Consider the following 20,733-nt stretch of genomic DNA (forward strand, 5'->3'; position numbering starts at 1 on the left):
CAAATACAAATTCATTCCAGATATTAGGAAAGTAAATTGGAGAATATATGTTAAAAACATATAAAGAGTGGCCAATTGATAGAGGAAGGTCATTGGTTAATAAACAAACTGCCTTGGCCCATTTGATAGGCCATCCCTTAGGTGGGTGGAGTAGGCAGAACAGAATGCTGGGAGGAAGTGAGACAGACACGATGCCGCTCTTCTCCAGGGCAGACGCGATGGAGCAAGCCGCCAGGTCAGACATGCTGAATCTTTCCCAGTAAGACTGGTGCTACACAGATTACTAAATATGGGTTAGGCAAGATAAGTCACCACCTCGTGGTGCTACAAACATTAATAGAAATGGGCCAAGCAGTGTTTATATGAATACAGGTTGTGTGTCATTATTTTGGGGCATAAGCTAGCCAGGCGGCCGGGAGCTGGGTGGCGGGAATGCAGCCTGCAGCTCCTTCAATAGCCAATTAATACTATTTTTCTATAATATAATCTCAAAGAGAAAAAAATCTTATATTGAATAACTTAATAAACTTACAAAGTTACCAATTAGGAGTCTTTAATACATGTGTGATAGATAAGTCCAACAAAAATATCTTGAGCATATTCTACATGAACAGGAGGCTCCACGGGGAGATGAAGTGACAGAAGCAATTCTCAGTTGCTTTATGAACAAAAGATCAAAAGACATTTGCGGCACACTGCAACTACAATTACTGAGAATTTTAACTGCTTAGATGATTACCTCAGACTTAATATGTTCTCAAATAAACGACTTCATTTTGTAATGGGCTTAACTGGATATTTTAAAGTAGTTTTATTTCTGATATGCTTTTCAACAAATACAGTTTCATATATCTGCACTCAAACATTTATCTCCCTTTTTTCTTCTAAAATTCTTTGCTACTTAAAAGTATTTTACAAAAAGCATTTGAAGGGGAAAAAAATCTAGCAACTTAAGAACTTATTTCTCTACTAATAAATATCTGAATTGTTATACACATTTCTACCCTTTTTAAAGAACAAAATGTAAAATAATAATGTAATTTCACCTTTGGCATGGAAGATGACAATAAAAGACATAACAAAACAGGTTAGTAAGCAAAACATATGAAAATATAATCTGTACATTACTTTGAACACCTTCAATATCTTTTATTAGACATAGACTGCTACATCATAATTCTTTTTACTTACAACACTGATATGTTCAACATCTGAAGAAAAGCTACCATACCACATGTCCTTCGGCCCGAGCTTTGTTCTGCATGGCTTCTCGTTTACGCTGCAGGAACTCTTCCACTCGCTTAGCTCTTTCTAAGGCTAGCTGCCCTTTATGCCTGTTTTGGACAAAGCACAGAGTCAGCCATTTTGAGCGTTAATTTCCAAATTAAAATTCTACTTATTATTTGCTTTTTTCCTTGTAGAACATGAAAGCAGAAACAAACACTTTCTTTGTAAAGAAAAGTGTGTGTGTGTGTGTGTGTGTGTGTGTGTGTGTGTGTGTGTGTGTTGGTCTATTGTCTTAATTGCATCATTTACTACTTTTAAAAAGTAACAGCAGTTACTGGCTTTAATTTTTTCACATTTTAATATTTGGCATCTTTTGCTGACAATTAAGAAAAATGTAAACACATTGTGTAAAGACTGCAAATTAAAAAGTGATAAATATTTATTGAATACCTACTATGTGCTGTTCAGTTATCGTGATAAACATGGCAGGTAGAAACAAACACGCAAGCAAACAATCCAGTGCCAGTAATCACGAAATTCATAGCAACATCAAGGGTGGTTAAATTTGGAGAAGAATTAGAAAGACAAACGAGTTATTGTCTAGGTTCTACTAAGACTGTGGCTAATACGGCACAAAAACCTTCCTGTAGCTTTTTTGTTAGGGAAAATAAGTTATGCTCTGAAAAAATAAAGTCCGAAAATAATGTCCTGTCTGCTAGTGTTCCCAGTAACATTTTAAAACGTCTAATTTTCATTCTACAAATAATCGTTTCTTCAACTTTTTTTTAAATCAACAACTTTTTACAAAATACCACATAAAAATATTTTAAATAAGAAATTTAGCTGTAAAAACTTAAAATCTGGGGCTGCTACTTTTACAGAAGACCTAAGTTCCATTCCCAGCCTCTATGTGAGATGGCTTATAATCACCAGTCCATCTCCAGGGGTTCTAACACGTATGGCTTCCACAGGCACCTGCATTTAAAAATAAATCTTTGAAAAAAAAAAACTCTAAAATGTACTGTATTACATCCCCATGACTGATGGCAGTCTAAAGTCCTTTACCTATTATTTAAAAGAAATTCTCTAAACTTCCATCACAGGAATTTTGTAGGATTAGGTAACATCTATAACTGCTTTAAGAGCCAATTACTATGATGTTCAGCTATTCCTTCCAGATGGTTACTGTAGTTCCACATGACATTTCTGAAATCCAAAGCTATGTGAGCTTGAGTATGTTTGTAATAACAAGAGATTAGTTCATGCCTCTGAAGGACACATATGCTATCCTCTCTCAGACATATATAATGCACTATAAAACTGAGATCAATAAGGGGCATCTGGTCTGAATTCAGCATGTCTCTGCATGTATCCAGGTAAGCTGGCAACCTGCTCTGCTACTTCCCTGTTTACATAAGGCTGAGCTCAAAGAGGGTAGATGGAGTATCATGCTGGGACACATCATCTGTGGGTCTTGGAAGCATAGTCCCCCACCTGCAATTAGATAAAGCCTCCAATCTCTCTGCTTTGCATCACGATGGCCTTGACTTCAACATTCACAGAAGTAAAGCGTGTTTGTCATTCCAAGACATGGTCTGTGTAGTGTTTGACAGTATAACACGCCAACTAGCATACCCTAGTAGAATTACTGCACAGTACGTCAGAACATAATCATATGGACAGCAGCCTTGATTTATAGATTGGCACACTGCTTATGTATACATGACACTTTGTATTTAAAAGTGTAGCTTCACTCAACTGCTATTTCCTCAGTTGGTTTAAATAAACTGGCTTATATGACTGTCTATTTTCAAACACACACTTAAAATCTTTAATGATTATTTAAACATAATTTCTCTTCTGATTTATTAAACAAAGAATTGCTAAGTGTCAACTATTTGTCATATCAACCTCTGAAGATGTAACGATGACTGTACTGGCTGCTTCTATAGCAACTTGACACAGGCTAGAACCATCACAGAGGGAGCTTCAGTTGAGAAAATGCCTCTATAAGATCAGGCTGCAAGGCATTTTCTTAATTAGTGATTGACGGGGGAGGGCCCAACCCCTTGTGAGTGGTGCCATCCCTGGGCAGGCAGTCCTGGGTTCTATAAAAAAGCAGGTTGAGCAAGCTGGTAAGCAGCACCCCTCTATGGCCTCTGCACCAGCTCCCGCCCCAGGTTCCTGCCCTGATTGAGCTCCTCTCCTGACTTCCTTTGATGAAGAGCTGTGATGTGGAAGTGTTAAGATGAACAAGCGCTCTCCTCCCCAAGCTGCTTTGGTCATGGTGTTTATTACGGTAACAGTCGCCCTGACTACCACAATGTCTAAAACAGAGTTCCAGGAAGCAAAGTTTCCTGATGAAAATCACAGTTTGAGTAATTCTGTAACTTATGTTAATAATAATCTATGTTAATTAATAATCTAAATAATCTATAACACACATTCTTATGTATTAGCGCTCAGAATCTTTATTCTTTAAAGAAGTAAAAGTGTTAAACTGTGGGCACAAACTATCTATTGCAGAAGGCTCATGGGGATAAGGAGAAAAGAATTTACTTATTCATTCTCTTCATTAAACTCTAGTAAGAATTCAGATGAAGTGGCCAGGCGCAGTGGCACATGCCTTTAAAACCAGCACTCAGGAAGCAGAGGCAGGCCGATCTCTGTTGAGTTCCCAGACAGTCAGGACTATGCAGAGGCCCTGCGTGGTGATGTGAATGAAAACGGCCCCACAGTTTCAAAGAGAGTGAGTAGGACTATTTGACAGGATTAAGACTGGGGCCTTGTTGGAGGAAGTGTGTCACTTGGGTGGGCTGTGGGGTTTCAGAAGTCCAAGTCAGGACAGTGTCTCCCTCTCTTCCTACTGCCTGTGGATCCATATGGAGACCGCTCAGCTTCCTTCTCACGCACCATGTCTGCCTGCACGCCACCATGCTTCCCATCATGATGATAATGGACTAAACCTCTGAAACTGTAAGCCAGCCCCAATAAAATGTTTTCTTTTATAAGAGCTGGTGTGGTCATAGTGTCTCTTCATAGCAATAGAACAGTGACAAAGACACCCTGTATCAAAACAAAAACTAAACAAACACCAAAAAAAAAAAAATAGAAAGAAAGGAATTCAGATGCAAAGATATTGTATAGCACTTAGTATCAGGAATTGTCCTATATTACCAACAGTAGAACTGTATGTAATGACTCAGAGATATATAGGAGGAAACTAGAGACTAGATAACAACATACAAAGATGTTAAAATGAGCTAAGAATTGTGGCAGAAAGGGATAAGGACATCAACACAGCTATGGTGTTGAAAGAGAAAAACTGTGGTGTTCTTTCATTGGGAAAGTTATTCTAAGACAAGCCTTTCATTTCCTGTAGCAAAAAAGAAAGGGGGTGGGTGATTTTCTTTCCTTTTCTTTTTATAAATACAAGAAGTAGCAGCAAGATAGTGGTGGGAACACCATACATTATAATCATGACTCAAATTTATTACTACAAGAGGAATTTAAAATTTTTGAAGGATTACAAATACTTCAAGAGGTGAAAAAGCATAAAGTAGGCAATAGTCTAGGTAACAAATGATTCACTGCTTTCAGACACAATAGTCCAGTGACAGAAAGATAACAGGGAACAGAAAACAAGAGTATTCACTAAGCTTCCTTTCTACTTAAAGGTACCTAGTGGACTGGAATCAGGAGAGGGGGTAGAAAAGTAAAGCAGTTTAAAAACACAAATGTAAAGAGGCACCAAATCACTTCTTAAAAGGCAGTTGTACTCTACTTGAGGTCCCAATAGTCAAGAGGCTAATAGGTATGTCATTAGGACAGAGATGTAAGGACAGTCATACTAGCCTAGTCACACTAGGAAGGCAGAGAAAAATAACACCATAAAGTACAAGCAAACATGAAGAATTCAGTTTCAACTCCTTTGTTTTTACTAATAGATAAGTTATGGGACTTTCAAAAACTGAATTATATATTGCCTCAATTTCTTAATCTGTAAAGTAGCAAGAATACTACTATCTGTTTCACAGTGTTGGTAATAACTAAATTACTAATATGGTCAATCATCATGATTGATAGTTTATGTTCTACAAGGTCACTACTAAAACTGAATTAATGAATACTGAGCCACTAATGCTAAGGAAAATACAATTAAATTCCTGCAAGTCTGTCACATTTGTCAGCAGAATAATTTATAACCTTGTTTTCTGTGTTCCTGTTTAAAGAAAATTTACTATATAATGTTAATTCTTTATAATTTAACTCAGGAGCAAATATCACTATAACAAACATATGAATGAAGTTTACCTAAAATGTATTTATCGGCTGAGCTAGCTCTCTAGCCCTCAAAAGTATAATCTATAGTCTAATGCAGTGGTTCTCAACCTCTAGGTTGAGACCCCTGTGATGGTGGGGGGGGGGGTGAAAGATCCTTTAACAGGGGGTACACATCAGATATCCTGCATATCAGATGTTTACTTTATGATTCATAACAGTAGCAATATTACAATTATGAAGTAGCAATGAAAATAGTTTTATGATTGGGGATCACCACAACATGAGAAACTGCATTAAATAAAGGGTCACAGCATTAGGAAGGTTGAGAACCACTGCTCTAAGATGATACGGTCCAACTTTTTCCACAGTTTAATATTCAAAATATATAGGCTAATATATATTTTATATATTAGCTTCTATGCCAAAATTATCACATTTAATTTTTATTTTCTAGTTTACAGAACTAGTTACCTAACCTACACTAAGGCCATAATAATAACTAGGTTCTAAGTATTCAAAGTTAACAGAGGCAAGGTATTCTAGGCAAAAGAAGACAGACAGTTAACAAACATAAGAAAAGCTTGTCTTCTCCTAAAAGCATTTTTTATTAGAAAAAGTACATAACATGCAAGAACAGATGACAATGTAAGCAGAAGCATAAAATTTCAAGAAAAAAATGCAAATAGAATGTCCAAACCCAAATACACTCTAGTGGAAATGCAGACTGCCTCTGCGGGGCTCATCACTGGATTGGACAAGGGCAAACAAAGAATCTCTAATGTTGAGGGTATAGTAAAAAGGCATTTATAAACAGAGAAAATAAAAGAGATACATACACAGAGAGAACACAAGAACAGTGGAACATTACAAAAGGTGCAACATGCATGCTGTGGAACATTAGACAGACACTGCTTAAAACAATAATGCCTCTGAAGACCCTGGATTCATGTCAAACATCACACCAAAGATCCAGGGAACTGAGAACAAGCTGCAGCAAATTCCCACATAAACAAACAGAAAAATCCTTCCATAGCCAAGCTTTAGGAAATCAAAGATAAAGTCTTAAAAGAGGAAAACACAAACATACAGAAGAGCATCTAAGAATTACATTCAACTATTCCCCCAAAGAAGGCAAAGAATAAAGTGAGGAAAATATTTAACTGCTGAAAGAAAAAAAAATACCCACTTAAACTCTAAACTCTAAATATTATTGTAACAAGAAGTGAGCTAAAGACTTTCTCAGACAAAACCTGAAGAAAGCTGTTGTCATTACACCTGCTTTACAAGAAATGTTAAACCAAGTTCTTCTGAGAGAAGTAAAGTAAAGAAGCAGCATGCAGGAAGGAAGAAGTGAAGATGAGAAGTTGTTTTACTTTTTCCTACCAGATACCAGCTTGTCTATAGTAACAGCAATGAAGCAGTAGCTTATTACATGTCTATGCATATCCATGCACACTGAGATGTAAGTGGCATAAATGACAGTAATAATATAGTGGATAGCAGGCAGGAATTAGAAGCATTCTGAGGTTATAATGCATAAACATAATGTAAAAGAGAACTTGGGTTTGTCTTACTTGTGTACTGCAAAATCTAAGACAACCTCTAAGGAAAAGTTTACAAAGGAAGCATGTAATTGAAATACTAAGAATGGAATGGAATCACAAAAATATGCTCAGTTTAAACCACAAAAATCAGACAAAGTATAGAACTCAAAAATAAGGAAGAAAGGAACGTGGCACGAATTGAAAAACATGATGTGACACACCACTAACCAGCATACATCAACAATCCCCTTAAATACCAGTGACACACACTAGCCAGAATACATCAACAATCCCCTTAAATACCAGTGACACACACTAACCAGCATACATCAACAATCCCCTTAAATACCAGTGACACACACTAACCAGCATACATCAACAATCCCCTTAAATACCAGTGACACACACTAACCAGCATACATCAACAATCCCTTTAAATACCAGTGACACACACTAGCCAGAATACATCAACAATCCCCTTAAATACCAGTGACACACACTAACCAGCATACATCAACAATCCCTTTAAATACCAGTGACACACACTAACCAGCATACATCAACAATCCCCTTAAATACCAGTGACACACACTAACCAGCATACATCAACAATCCCTTTAAATACCAGTGACACACACTAACCAGCATACATCAACAATCCCCTTAAATACCAGTGACACACACTAACCAGCATACATCAACAATCCCCTTAAATACCAGTGACACACACTAACCAGCATACATCAACAATCCCCTTAAATACCAGTGACACACACTAACCAGCATACATCAACAATCCCCTTAAATACCAGTGACACACACTAACCAGCATACATCAACAATCCCCTTAAATACCAGTGACACACACTAACCAGCATACATCAACAATCCCCTTAAATACCAGTGACACACACTAACCAGCATACATCAACAATCCCCTTAAATACCAGTGACACACACTAACCAGCATACATCAACAATCCCTTTAAATACCAGTGACACACACTAACCAGCATACATCAACAATCCCCTTAAATACCAGTGACACACACTAACCAGCATACATCAACAATCCCTTTAAATACCAGTGACACACACTAACCAGCATACATCAACAATCCCCTTAAATACCAGTGACACACACTAACCAGAATACATCAACAATCCCCTTAAATACAAGTGACACACACTAACCAGCATACATCAACAATCCCCTTAAATACCAGTGACACACACTAACCAGCATACATCAACAATCCCCTTAAATACCAGTGACACACACTAACCAGCATACATCAACAATCCCCTTAAATACCAGTGACACACACTAACCAGCATACATCAACAATCCCCTTAAATACCAGTGACACACACTAACCAGCATACATCAACAATCCCCTTAAATACCAGTGACACACACTAACCAGCATACATCAACAATCCCCTTAAATACCAGTGACACACACTAACCAGCATACATCAACAATCCCTTTAAATACCAGTGACACACACTAACCAGCATACATCAACAATCCCCTTAAATACCAGTGACACACACTAACCAGCATACATCAACAATCCCTTTAAATACCAGTGACACACACTAACCAGCATACATCAACAATCCCCTTAAATACCAGTGACACACACTAACCAGAATACATCAACAATCCCCTTAAATACAAGTGACACACACTAACCAGCATACATCAACAATCCCCTTAAATACCAGTGACACACACTAACCAGCATACATCAACAATCCCCTTAAATACCAGTGACACACACTAACCAGCATACATCAACAATCCCTTTAAATACCAGTGACACACACTAACCAGCATACATCAACAATCCCCTTAAATACAAGTGACACACACTAACCAGAATACATCAACAATCCCTTTAAATACCAGTAACAGAGACTGTCAGGAGTGGAGGTGTCAAAAGAAAGCCCGATTAATTACTGTAAAAAATCCACCTTAAATATGAGGTTATAACAAAGAAACAAATCAAAGACTTTGTCTATAACACTTTAAAATCACAAGAAAAGCACAGGGTTTCTCTGTGGCTTTGGAGCCTGTCCTGGAACTAGCTCTTGTAGACCAAGTTGGCCTCAAACTCACAGAGATCCGCCTGCCTCTGCCTCCCGAGTGCTGGGATTAAAGGCGTGCGCCACCACCGTCATGCTCAAAAGGATAACTAAAAATTCATCGTGTGACCTGCTCTTCACTCATCAGAAAGTTTTATAGAATGGGAATTTCTAAGCAAACACATATGCATACTTGAAGAAAAAAAATTACACAAAGTACAGCCATTCCCAATTATCATCAAGTTAATTCAATGAAAAAATCTGATGAAAAGGATCATGAAGAGATATAAATGGAGATGAATGTGAAGAGGAAATGTCTTAATACAATAAAGAGAAGGTAGGAATGAGGAAAAGACAAAAAATAGATATGCTTTGGAATTTTTTTTTTTTTTTTGATTTTCGAGACAGGGTTTCTCCGTAGTTTTTTGGTTCCTGTCCTGGAACTAGCTCTTGTAGACCAGGCTGGCCTCGAACTCACAGAGATCCGCCTACCTCTGCCTCCAGAGTGCTGGGTTTAAAGGCGTGCGCCACCACCGCCCGGCTATGCTTTGGAGTTTTATGAAAAGTGTGACTCTATTTAAATTTATGCTGTAATTTATTCAAAGCAAGTGGATGAAATTATTATAACCATATGCTGGCAGAAAGTTATCACATGCTCCTTTGAACAGTATGTCCTATCTAAACATTAAAATAAGCCACAATAATCAGGCCAACGTGAACAGCTACACATTTGTCATAATGTAATCAAGGGTCAAATTTGCACCTGAAGATTTATAGTATCTAGGGAATAAAAAATGTTCTGTGTAAACACTGGAGAAAACATCAAGTGTAGATATGATAAAAGACAGAATTACACACAGGATGAATGCATGGATCATCACAATCCCATCTGTTTGCACTGTTGTTTAGGCATGGTCTTCAATTTTTTCAAAGCTTCTCTATGGCATCAGCATCGGGGAAATGGTGATGACCTGCAGCCCCATTGGGAAACCCTGGATGAAGTTCAAGTGGAACTCCTCTGGCGATAAATACTCACAATGACTTTCACTACTTTCTCTGAAGCACAGAAGCGAAGCTTCATGAGAGCACCTTTCAGCAGAGCCGTACCTTTCTGGAAGCCGGCGCCCATATATGTCTCCTTTCCATCGCGCTTCATTATCTTTCGCTCTCAGTCGCTGCATTTGATCAAAAATGGCATGGTAATGTTCATACTGTCCTCGAGAAGAACAAGGTGATGGAGAGACAGCCCCTCCACTGCCAAAAAAGGGAGTCTGGGGATTAAACAAAGAATTCTTACGTGCCATGTTTATCTTGTAGGGCCTGAGAGGCCTGAGCCATCCTTAAAAGAGAAAGTCAATTTCTATGCTTAGCTTTAAAAATAGTAATTACCTAGTTTTAACATATTAATAAAAACACAGCCAAAAGTAAAATATTTTCCTACATAAGCAATCAGTATTCTAGAAGTCTTGCTACTAACAGTAAAGAATAACAATGTGGCAAATAAAAACATTAAGATGTCAGTAAATTCATAGAAATATGGAAAAATCTAAATTATGAAGCTTTGAATTGTTTACATCCTACATTTTACAATTCAGTTCTATGAAGCTTGATATGCGGTTTAGAAGTCAAGAAGAATTTGATTATGTCACAGTTAAAAATCTTATTTAACAAACTATGACTTTTGATAGACTCCAAATCTATTCTTCAATTCAAGTAGATACGAAGGTGAATACATGACTTACATATATTTTATATGCATACAGAACAGGAAAAATATATCTACTCTTAGTACTTTTCAAAGAAGTTGAAAAAAAAACACAAAATAAAGCAGCATTCCAGTCTTATGGTGAATGAACAAAGGCGTGACATAGTTACACCCTGAAGTAAGGAGATTCACAAACTAGAAAGAAAATGGCCACAGGTAAAAATCTATTTTAAAAGTCTTGGAGAAAGATTATTTAACCTACTTTTGATAATAAGGTTAAAAAAAACCCAGAAGAGTCAAGGTGACTAAAATAAAGTATGCGTGTGTTTGTGTGCATGCTGCACTCGGAGAGGAAGGAAGTAGATCACAACACAGCACGGAGGATAAGCAGAGCATTAGACACTGAAAAAGGAAGGCAGCATTTCTAAACTTTCCAGTGACCGGAACATTTTAATATCATTAAGTCAATCCTACACACATAAGCAGAAATGAGAGACAAAAGCAGAAAAACTGGTTAGCGGGCTGCTGTACAACAGTAAGGCAAGAAAACAAGAAAAGATGTCAATGAAAAGATAAATGCTGAACAGACTTGTCCATTTTCTACAGAAATGAACAATGATAAAAGTAAAAATCTAAGGACTCAAGACAGAAGAACCCCTAGTAAAGAAAGCTGCTAGACACGGTTAAGAGATGAATGCAAATGAAGAGTGCAATACTATAGAAATTATTATTATTAGTAGTAGTTTGTTTGTTTTTTGAGACAGGGTTTCTCTGTGTAGTTTTGGAGCCTGTCCTGGAACCTGCTCTGTAGACCAGGCTGGCCTCAAACTCACAGAGAATCGCCTGCCTCTGCCTCCTGAGTGCCGGAATTAAAGGCGTGCGTGACTGGCCAGTTACTAAAGAAATTTGGTGGAAGAAAAGAGAAAAATCAATGATCTCACATGTAGAGGTTAACAGTACTTAAGTCAAGAGAGAAAAGTTGAAGGGTTACCTTTCAAAATATTCATCCCGGAGCACAAACCTCCCTCCCCCAGCTCCATCTGCAGGGCTGTCTTTCTTACACACGACCACCACCCCACCCCCCAAGTCTTCGTTTTCTGCAAGGTCCTTTGCTCAGGAACAGTTTTCTGCTCCTACACTAAGGCTACCCACCCAGAGCGGTGAGAGCCTACCTATGGGGCAGGACTCAAGGACCCCCGGTAAGGGAGCACATGCACCTTCAGCTTGTGCGGCAGGGTGTCCTGTGTTCTACTTGTCCCCACCCTGCCCCCAAGTTCCCCCTTTTGTCCTCGGGTCATTGGACTACCAGGCATCCATGTTTTGGTGCTGAGGAGTACATCTGGATGGGAACGGTTCCTGCTTCTACACTGAAGAGATACACCCAGAGAGTCAATCACAGCAAAGACTGGACCAAGACACCAGGCCTCTCCTGGCTCCATTTGAAGGAAGAGATGGGAAGGTGCCAATGCAAGAATTCCTCCAACAACCTGAAAGGCAACAAGACATCACCAGAATCCAGATATCCCGAAATAAGAAGAATTGTACACCCTGCTCCAGAAGAATTAGAAGAAATCGAATCAAAAGTGAACTATATGAAAATAATAGAGGACCTTAAACAGGAGGTGAAAAACTGCCATAAACAATTCGAGATTACAAACAAAAAGGTAGAGGAAATGAATAAATCGCTCAAAGACACACAAGAAAACCAAGAGAAACAAGAAAAAGCAATCAAACAGGTTAGGGAAGCGGTTCAAGACTTGAAGAATGAAATGGAAGCAATGAAAAAAACACAAAACGAGGGAAGGATGGAGATGGAAAATCTGGGTAAGTGAACAGGAAATACAAAGACAAGTACTAACAACAGATTTCAAGAGATAGAAGAAAGAATGTCAGACACTGAAGATACCATAGAGAAAATAAACACGCTGATCAAAGAAAACAGCAAAACCAACAAATTCTCATCACAAAACATTCAGGAATCCTGGGACACAATAAAAAGACCAAATCTAAGAATAATTGGGATAGAAGAAAGAGAAGAAGTACAGCTCAACGGTCCAGAAAATATATTTAATAAAATTATAGAAGAAAACTTTCCCAACCTAAAGAAAGATATTCCTTTGAAGGTTCAAGAAGCATACAGAACACCGAATAGACTGGACCAAAAAAAACATCTCCTCGCCATATAATAATCAAAACACAAAACATACAGAATAAAGAAAGAATATTAACAGCTGCAAAGGAAGAGGGTCAAGTAACTTATAAGGGTAAACCTATCAGACTTACACCTGACTTCTCCATGGAAACCATGAAAGCCAGAAGGTCCTGGATAGATGTACATCAGAAACTAAGAGACCATGGATGCAAGCCCAGACTACTATACCCAGCCAAGCTTTCGTTCACAATAAATGGAGAAAACAAAATTTTCTAGGATAAAAACAAATTTAAATAATACGTAGCCACAAATCCAGCCTTACAGAAATTAACAGAAGGAAAATCACAAACCAAGGAGTCCAACAATGACCACAATAAGTCAAACACCTAGAGACCCTTCACCAGCACAACTCAAAGAAGGGAAACACACAAACTCCATGACTAAAAAAGTGACCAGAGTTAACAACCACTGGTCATTAATATCACTTAAATGTCAATGGACTCAACTCACCTATAAAAAGGCACAGGCTAAAAGATTGGAAAGGAAAACAGGATCCAACATTCTGCTGTCTACAAGAAACACACCTCAACCACAAAGACAGGCACCTACTCAGAGTAAAGGGCTGGGAAAAGGCTTATCAAGCAAATGGACCTAAGAAACAAGCAGGTGTGGCCATACTAATTTCTAACAAACTGGACTTCAAACTTAAATCAATCAGAAAAGATAGAGAGGGACATTTTATACTCATAACAGGAACAATTCATCAGGAAGAAGTCTCAATCCTGAATATCTATGCCCCTAATATAAAAGCACCCACGTACGTAAAAGAAACATTACTAAAACTCAAGGCTGCTATCAAATGGCACACACTAATAGTAGGAGACTTCAACATTCCTCTCTCACAATTGGACAGGTCAATCAGAGAGAAACCTAACAGAGAAATTAGAGAATTAATGGAGGTAATGAATCAAATGGACTTAAATGACATCTATAGAACATTCCACCCAAATAGGAAAGAATATACCTTCTTCTCTGCAGCTCATGGAACCTTCTCGAAAATTGACCACATACTCGTTAACAAAGCAAACTTCCACAGTTACAAATAAATATTCGTAACCTCCTGTGTCTTATCAGATCACCATGGATTAAAGTTAGAATTCAACAACAATGCTACCCCCAGAAAGCCTACAAACTCATGGAAACTGAACAGTCAACTTCTGAACCACACCTGGATCAAGGAAGAAATAAAGAAATCAAAGTCTTCCTTTAATTCAATGAAAATAAAGAAACAACATACTCAAACTTATGGGCCACTATGAAAGCAGTCCTGAGAGAAAAATTCATAGCACTAAGTGCCCACTTAAAGACAACAGAGAAAGCTCACATTAGAGACTTAACAGCCCACCTGAAAGCTCTAGAAAAAAAAAGAAGCAGACTCACCTAGGAGGAGTAGAAGACTGGAAATAATCATACTGAGGGCTGAAATCAACAAAATAGAAACACAGAAAAAAATACAAGGAATCACTGAAACAAAACGCTGGTTCCTGGAGAAAATCAACAAGATGGATAAACCCCTATCCAAACTAATCAAAGGGCAGAGAGAGAATATGCAAATTAATAAGATCAGAAATGAAAAGGGGCCATAACCACAGACACAGAGGAAATTCAAAGAATCATTAGATCTTACTACAAAAGCCTGTATGCCACAAAACTGGAAAATGTAAAAGAAATGGACACTTTTTTAGATAAATACCATATACCAAAGTTAAACCAGGACCAGGTGATCGACCTAAATAGACCTGTTAGTCGCGAAGAATTAGAAGCTGTCATCAAAAACCTCCCTTCCAAAAAAAGCCCAGGAACAGATGGTTTCAATGCGGAATTCTACCAGAACTTCCAAGAAGAGCTTATAGTATACTCCTTAATGTATTCCACAATATAGAAACAGAAGAGTCATTGCCAAATTCCTTTTATGAAGCTACAGACACTCTGATATCAAAACCACACAAAGACTCAACCAGTAAAGAGAATTACAGGCCAATCTCACTCATGAACATCGACGCAAAAATCCTCAACAAAATACTGGCAAACCGAATCCAAGAACACATTAGAAAAATTATCCATTATGATCAAGTAGGCTTCATCCCAGAGATGCAGGGCTGGTTCAACATATGAAAATCTATCAATGTAATCCATCATATAAATAAACTGAAAGAAAAAAATCATATGATCATTTCATTAGATGCTGAAAAAGCTTTTGACAAATTTCAACATCCCTTTATGATAAAAGTCTTGGAGAGATTAGGGATACAAGGGTCATACCTAAATATAATAAAAGCTATTTACAGCAAGTCGACAGCTAACATCAAACTAAATGGAGAGAAACTAAAAGCCATCCCGCTAAACTCAGGAACACGGCAAGGCTGTCCACTCTCTCCATACCTCTTCAATATAGTGCTTGAAGTTCTAGCAATAGCAATAAGACAACATAAGGGGATCAAGGGGATTTGAATTGGGAAGGAAGAAGTTAAACTTTCATTATTTGCAGATGATATGATAGTGTACATAAGCGACTCCCAAAACTCCACCAAAGAACTCCTACAGCTGATAAACACCTTTAGTATTGTAGCAGGATACAAGATCAACTCCAAAAATTCAGTCGCCTTCCTATACACAAAGGATATGGAAGCAGAGAGGAAAATCAGAGAAGCATCACCTTTCACGATAGCCACAAATAGCATAAAATATCTTGGGGTAACCCTGACCAAGAAAGTGAAAGATCTATTTGACAAGAACTTTAAGGAATTGAAGAAAGAAATTGAGGAGTATACCAGAAAATGGAAGGACCTCCCTTGCTCTTGGATTGGGAGGATCAACATAGTAAAAATGGCAATTCTACCAAAGGCAATTTATAGATTCAATGCAATCCCCATCAAGATCCCATCAAAATTCTTCACAGATCTGGAGAGGACAATAATCAACTTTATATGGAAAAACAAAAAACCAAGGATAGCCAAAACAGTCTTATATAATAAAGGAACTTCTGGAGGCATTACCATCCCTGACTTCAAACTCTACTACAGAGCTACAGTATTGAAAACAGCTTGGTATTGGTATAAAAACAGAGAAGTCGACCAATGGAATCATATAGAAGACCCAGACTTTAACCCACAAACCTATGAACCCCTCATTTTCGATAAAGGAGCTAAAAGTATACAATGGAAGAAAGAAAGCATCTTCAACAAATGGTGCTGGCACAACTGGATGTCAACCTGTAGAAGAATGAAAATAGACCCGTATCTATCACCATGCACAAAACTCAAGTCCAAATGGATCAAAGACCTCAATATCAGTCCGAAAACACTGAATCTGATAGAAGAGAAAGTGGGAAATACCCTACAACAGACGGGCACAGGTGATCGCTTCTTAGGTATAACCCCAGAAGCACAGACATTAAGGGCAACATGGAATAAATGGGACCTACTGAAACTGAGAAGCTTCTGTAAGGCAAAGGACACTGTCACTAAGACAAAAAAGCAACCCACTGACTGGGAGAAGATCTTCACCAACCCCACAACAGACAAACGTCTGATCTCCAAAATATATAAAGAACTCAAGAAACTAGACTTTAAAATGCTAATTAATCCAATTAAAAAATGGTGCACTGATCAGAACAGAGAATTCTCAACAGGAGAAGTTCGAATGGCCAAAAGATACTTAAGGTCATGCTCAACCTCCTTAGCAATCAGGGAAATGCAAATCAAAACAACTTTGAGATATCATCTTACACCTGTCAGATTGGCTAAAATCAAAAACACCAATGATAGCCTCTGCTGGAGAGGTTGTAGAGGAGGGGGTACACTCACCCATTGCTGGTGGGAATGCAATCTTGTGCAACCACTTTGGAAATCAGTGTTTCGGTTTCTCAGGAAATTCGGGATCAACCTACCCCTGGACCCAGCAATACCACTCTTGGGAATATACCCAAGAGATGCCCGATCATATGACAAGGGCATTTGTTCAACTATGTTCATAGCAGTATTATTTGTAATAGCCAGAACCTGGAAACAACCTAGATGTCCTTCAATGGAAGAATGGATGAAGAAAGTGTGGAATATATACACATTAGAGTACTACGCTACAGTAAAAAACAATGACTTCTCGAATTTTGCATGCAAATGGATGGATATAGAAAATAGTATCCTGAGTGAGGTAACCCAGACCCAAAAAGATGAACAAGGGATATACTCACTCATAATTGGGTTCTAGTCATAAATAAAGAACCTTCATCTGGCAATGGATGGAGATAGAGACAAAGACCCACACTGGAGCACTGGAGTGAGCTCCCCAAGTCCCAATGAGGAACAGAAGGAGGGAGAACATGAGCAAAGAAGTCAGGACCACGAGGAGTGCACCCACCCACGGAGACAGTGGGGCTGATCTATTGGGAGCACACCAAGGCCAGCTGGACTGTGACTGAAAAAGCATGGGATAAAACCGGACTCTCTGAATATGGCGGACAATGAGGGTTTTGATCCTACTTCATGTCCTGGCTTTGTGGGAGCCTAGCCAGTTTGGATGTTCTCCTTCCTAGACCAGGATGGAGGGGGGAGGACTTTGGACTTTCCACAGGATGGGGAACCCTGACTGCTCTTCAGACTGGAGAAGGAGGGGGAGAGGGGGGAGGGGGAGAGGAGTGGGGGTAAGGGGGAGGATTGGGAGGGTGGTAGGAGGGGAAATTTTTTTTCTCAATAAATAAAATAAATAAAACATAAAAAAAAATATTCATCCCGGCACTCTGAAGGCTGAGGCAGGAGGTTCCCTGTGAGTTTGAGGCCAGTCTGGTCTACAAAGTAAGTTTTCAGATTGCCAGGGCTACATGGAGAAACCCTGCTTCAACCACCGCCCCCCCAGCAAAACAAAAAAAAAAACCAGAATATTAGAATCTAATAAAATAAGCTTCTGGGAAGTCAATGAGAGGAGATTTGTCTTAACATCTTGATATTGTACATAAAAATTTATGAGAAAGTATATTTTAAAAACCAGTTCAAGAGAAGTTAATGAGAGACATTAAAATAACAAAATAAAAGTTGGTAGAAATCAGAAAGATAATTAAATGCGAAGTTCCATCACGAGTTCTTCTCATACATCCTCAAAATCCGTGCTCTAAGAGACCAGAGACATAGCTCAGAGAGTACGAGGGCATGCTACTCTCCCAGAGGACCAGAGTTTGCATCTCATCACCATATAAGGGGCTCAGAACCACATGTAACCCCAGCTCCAAAACATCTAACACCATCTTTAGGTCTCCACCCACAAACTCACCTTCTATATGCACATACACAGGTATGAAATTTTTTAAAAAACGTTCATTGTAAGAGTCAGAATTCAGGCTGGAGAGATGGCTCAGAGGTTAAGAGCACTGACTGCTCTTCCAGAGTGTAATTCCCAGAAACCACGAGGTGGCTCACGACCATCTATAATGACATCTGGTGCCCTCTTCTAGCGTGCAGGCATACACGCAGACAGAACACTGTACTGTATACATACTAAATAAATCTTTGTTAAAAAAGTCAGAATGCAACACAATCTAAAGATCACCTTTACTGAGGCGCAGCTCATAAACAATAAATTTACCTATTACAAGCACAGGTTGACGAAGGTCTTAAATATTTTAGTTTGTGTTTGCACATTTGTGTGTCTATGTGCTATGGAGCATGTGCAGAGGTCAGAGGACAACACACGAGTCAGTTCTCTCCTTCCACTGTGTGGATCCTATGGCCCCAACTCAGGTCACTGGGACGGGTGGTGAGCACCTTCACACACAGTTGGCTAAATCGATGAATGTGCTTCCCATTACTGCAGGACAGAGCCCTCATGCTCCTGTAGTCACTGATCCAGTCTACTGCTATGGTGGAGATTTGCATGCAGATTCTACCTTGAACCTTCTTAAAGGCAACAATTATTCATTTTACTTTTCTAGTGCTAATTTTTTAAAAAGGTGTTTTAATTGAAATAGAACTACATCACTTCCCTCCTCTCCAGCCACGATTCCGCTCCAAAGTTGATGGCTTCTTTTTCTTTATTGGTATGTGTGTGTGTGTGTACGCGTGTGTGCGTACAGCTTCTGCTATTTGTGTGCATATTGTTTCTGGGCTGACCTCTCTACATTGGACAATCAATAAGGGGGCTCATCTCTGGGAGGGACTAATTCTCTTTCTTCCAGCAGTCAATAGCTGCCTGTAATTCTATGTCTTGGGGTGAGACCCCACAAAACTTCTATCCTTCCACATTAATAAGTACATTGATATTGCCATTGTTCTGGCCTTATTTATACAGCCATTTCTAGGAGAGACAGTCTATCAAGAATCTTAATCCTCCTGCTTCTAATGATGTTCTCTAGTTGTGAGTTTAAGAACAAGACAAAACAAAACCAAGCAAACAAAACTACTCCCAGACCAAACAAACAAAAAAGCCAGAAGCAGCCAAGAAGTACTGGATTTTGCAATGTCCAATAAAGATAGTTATTTATACTATCGAGTATCACTGTCTGTACATAATAAAATTACTAATTTTACATTATCTTAATGTTCAGTTTTAATTCATCTCTCCTTTGTGAATTTCCTTAGTTTGACTCACATTACACTTTAACTCCAGGTCCTTAGCAACTCTGCAGAAAGCAAACAGCCCGACAGAGTAAATATTTTAAACTTAGGAATAGGTACAGACAAGAACAGAGCTGACTTGTATTGTGGAAGAATTACAGAATTCTACAAAGTGAAATAAACATTATCAAAGACATAGTACCTAACTATTCACAAATGTTGCTATATTACCAAACAAGACTTATAAAATTCATCATCTTGCCAGGTGGTGGTGGTGCACTCCTTTAATCTCAGTACTCGGGAGTCAGAAGCAGGCAGATCTCAGTTCGAGGTCAGCCTGGTCTACAAAGTGAGTTGCAGGACAGCCAAAGATACACAGAGAAACCCTGTCTTGAGAAACCAAAGAGCAAACAAAAATTTATCATCTTATAAGAGCCACAGTGCCGGGGCTGGAGAGATGACTCAGTGATTAAGAGCACTGACTGCTCTTCCAGGGGACCCGGGTTCAATTCCCAGCACCCATATGACAGCTCACAACTGTCTGTAATTCCAGTTCCAGGGGATGTGACACCTGCTTCAAATTTCAGTGGTCAACAGAATGCATGAGGTGCACATACGTACATGCAGGCAAAACACTCTCACACATAAAAACAAAATACATCTAAAAAAATTATACTGGCCTGGTACCTCCTCTCTCTTCCTATCCCATCCAGCTTACATCCAGATCCCCCCCACCCCGTCTCCCTCCCCCCCTCCCTTCCTTGGTGGCAGAGTGCCTCCCTGCTCTGCCTGCTTGGGCGCTGGGTCCTAACACAAAGCTTAGGGCAAAGGGGAGCTCGGGGGCTTCTTTGTCCCCATAGCCCGCCTGCAGCAAGCAGGGTGGGCCCTTTGTCTGGGAGCGAACCAAGCAGCAAGGAGTTTCGATCAGGGCACCTAGTGAAACATCATTGTGGTGAGTGAGTGCTGCGGCACCCGGGAACAGCCCGCCTACACTTCCTGATCAACCTACGGGACTATAAGGTACCTCCTCTCTCTTCCTATCCCATCCAGCTTACATCGAGATCCCATTACCCCATCTCCCTCCATCCCTCCCTTCTTGGGGCAGAGCACCTCCCTGCTCAGCC

General features: G+C 39.1%; 1 protein-coding gene across 1 annotated transcript in view; it reads right to left on the bottom strand.

Annotated features, from left to right (window-relative positions):
• LOC142857840 (serine/threonine-protein kinase Nek1-like) overlaps positions 1-20,733 on the bottom strand; it is a 113,602-nt gene that overhangs the window by 63,558 nt on the left and 29,311 nt on the right. Inside the window, exons 7-8 of the mRNA XM_075986862.1 lie at positions 10,255-10,418; positions 1,232-1,334 (exon numbers count right to left, since the gene is read on the bottom strand). Of these exons, the coding sequence (XP_075842977.1) occupies positions 1,232-1,334; positions 10,255-10,328 (177 nt within the window). The 5' untranslated portion in view covers positions 10,329-10,418. The remainder of the gene's footprint in view (positions 1-1,231; positions 1,335-10,254; positions 10,419-20,733) is intronic.

This window comes from Microtus pennsylvanicus, chromosome 9 (genome assembly GCF_037038515.1).
Source record: "Microtus pennsylvanicus isolate mMicPen1 chromosome 9, mMicPen1.hap1, whole genome shotgun sequence".
NCBI lineage: Eukaryota > Metazoa > Chordata > Mammalia > Rodentia > Cricetidae > Microtus > Microtus pennsylvanicus.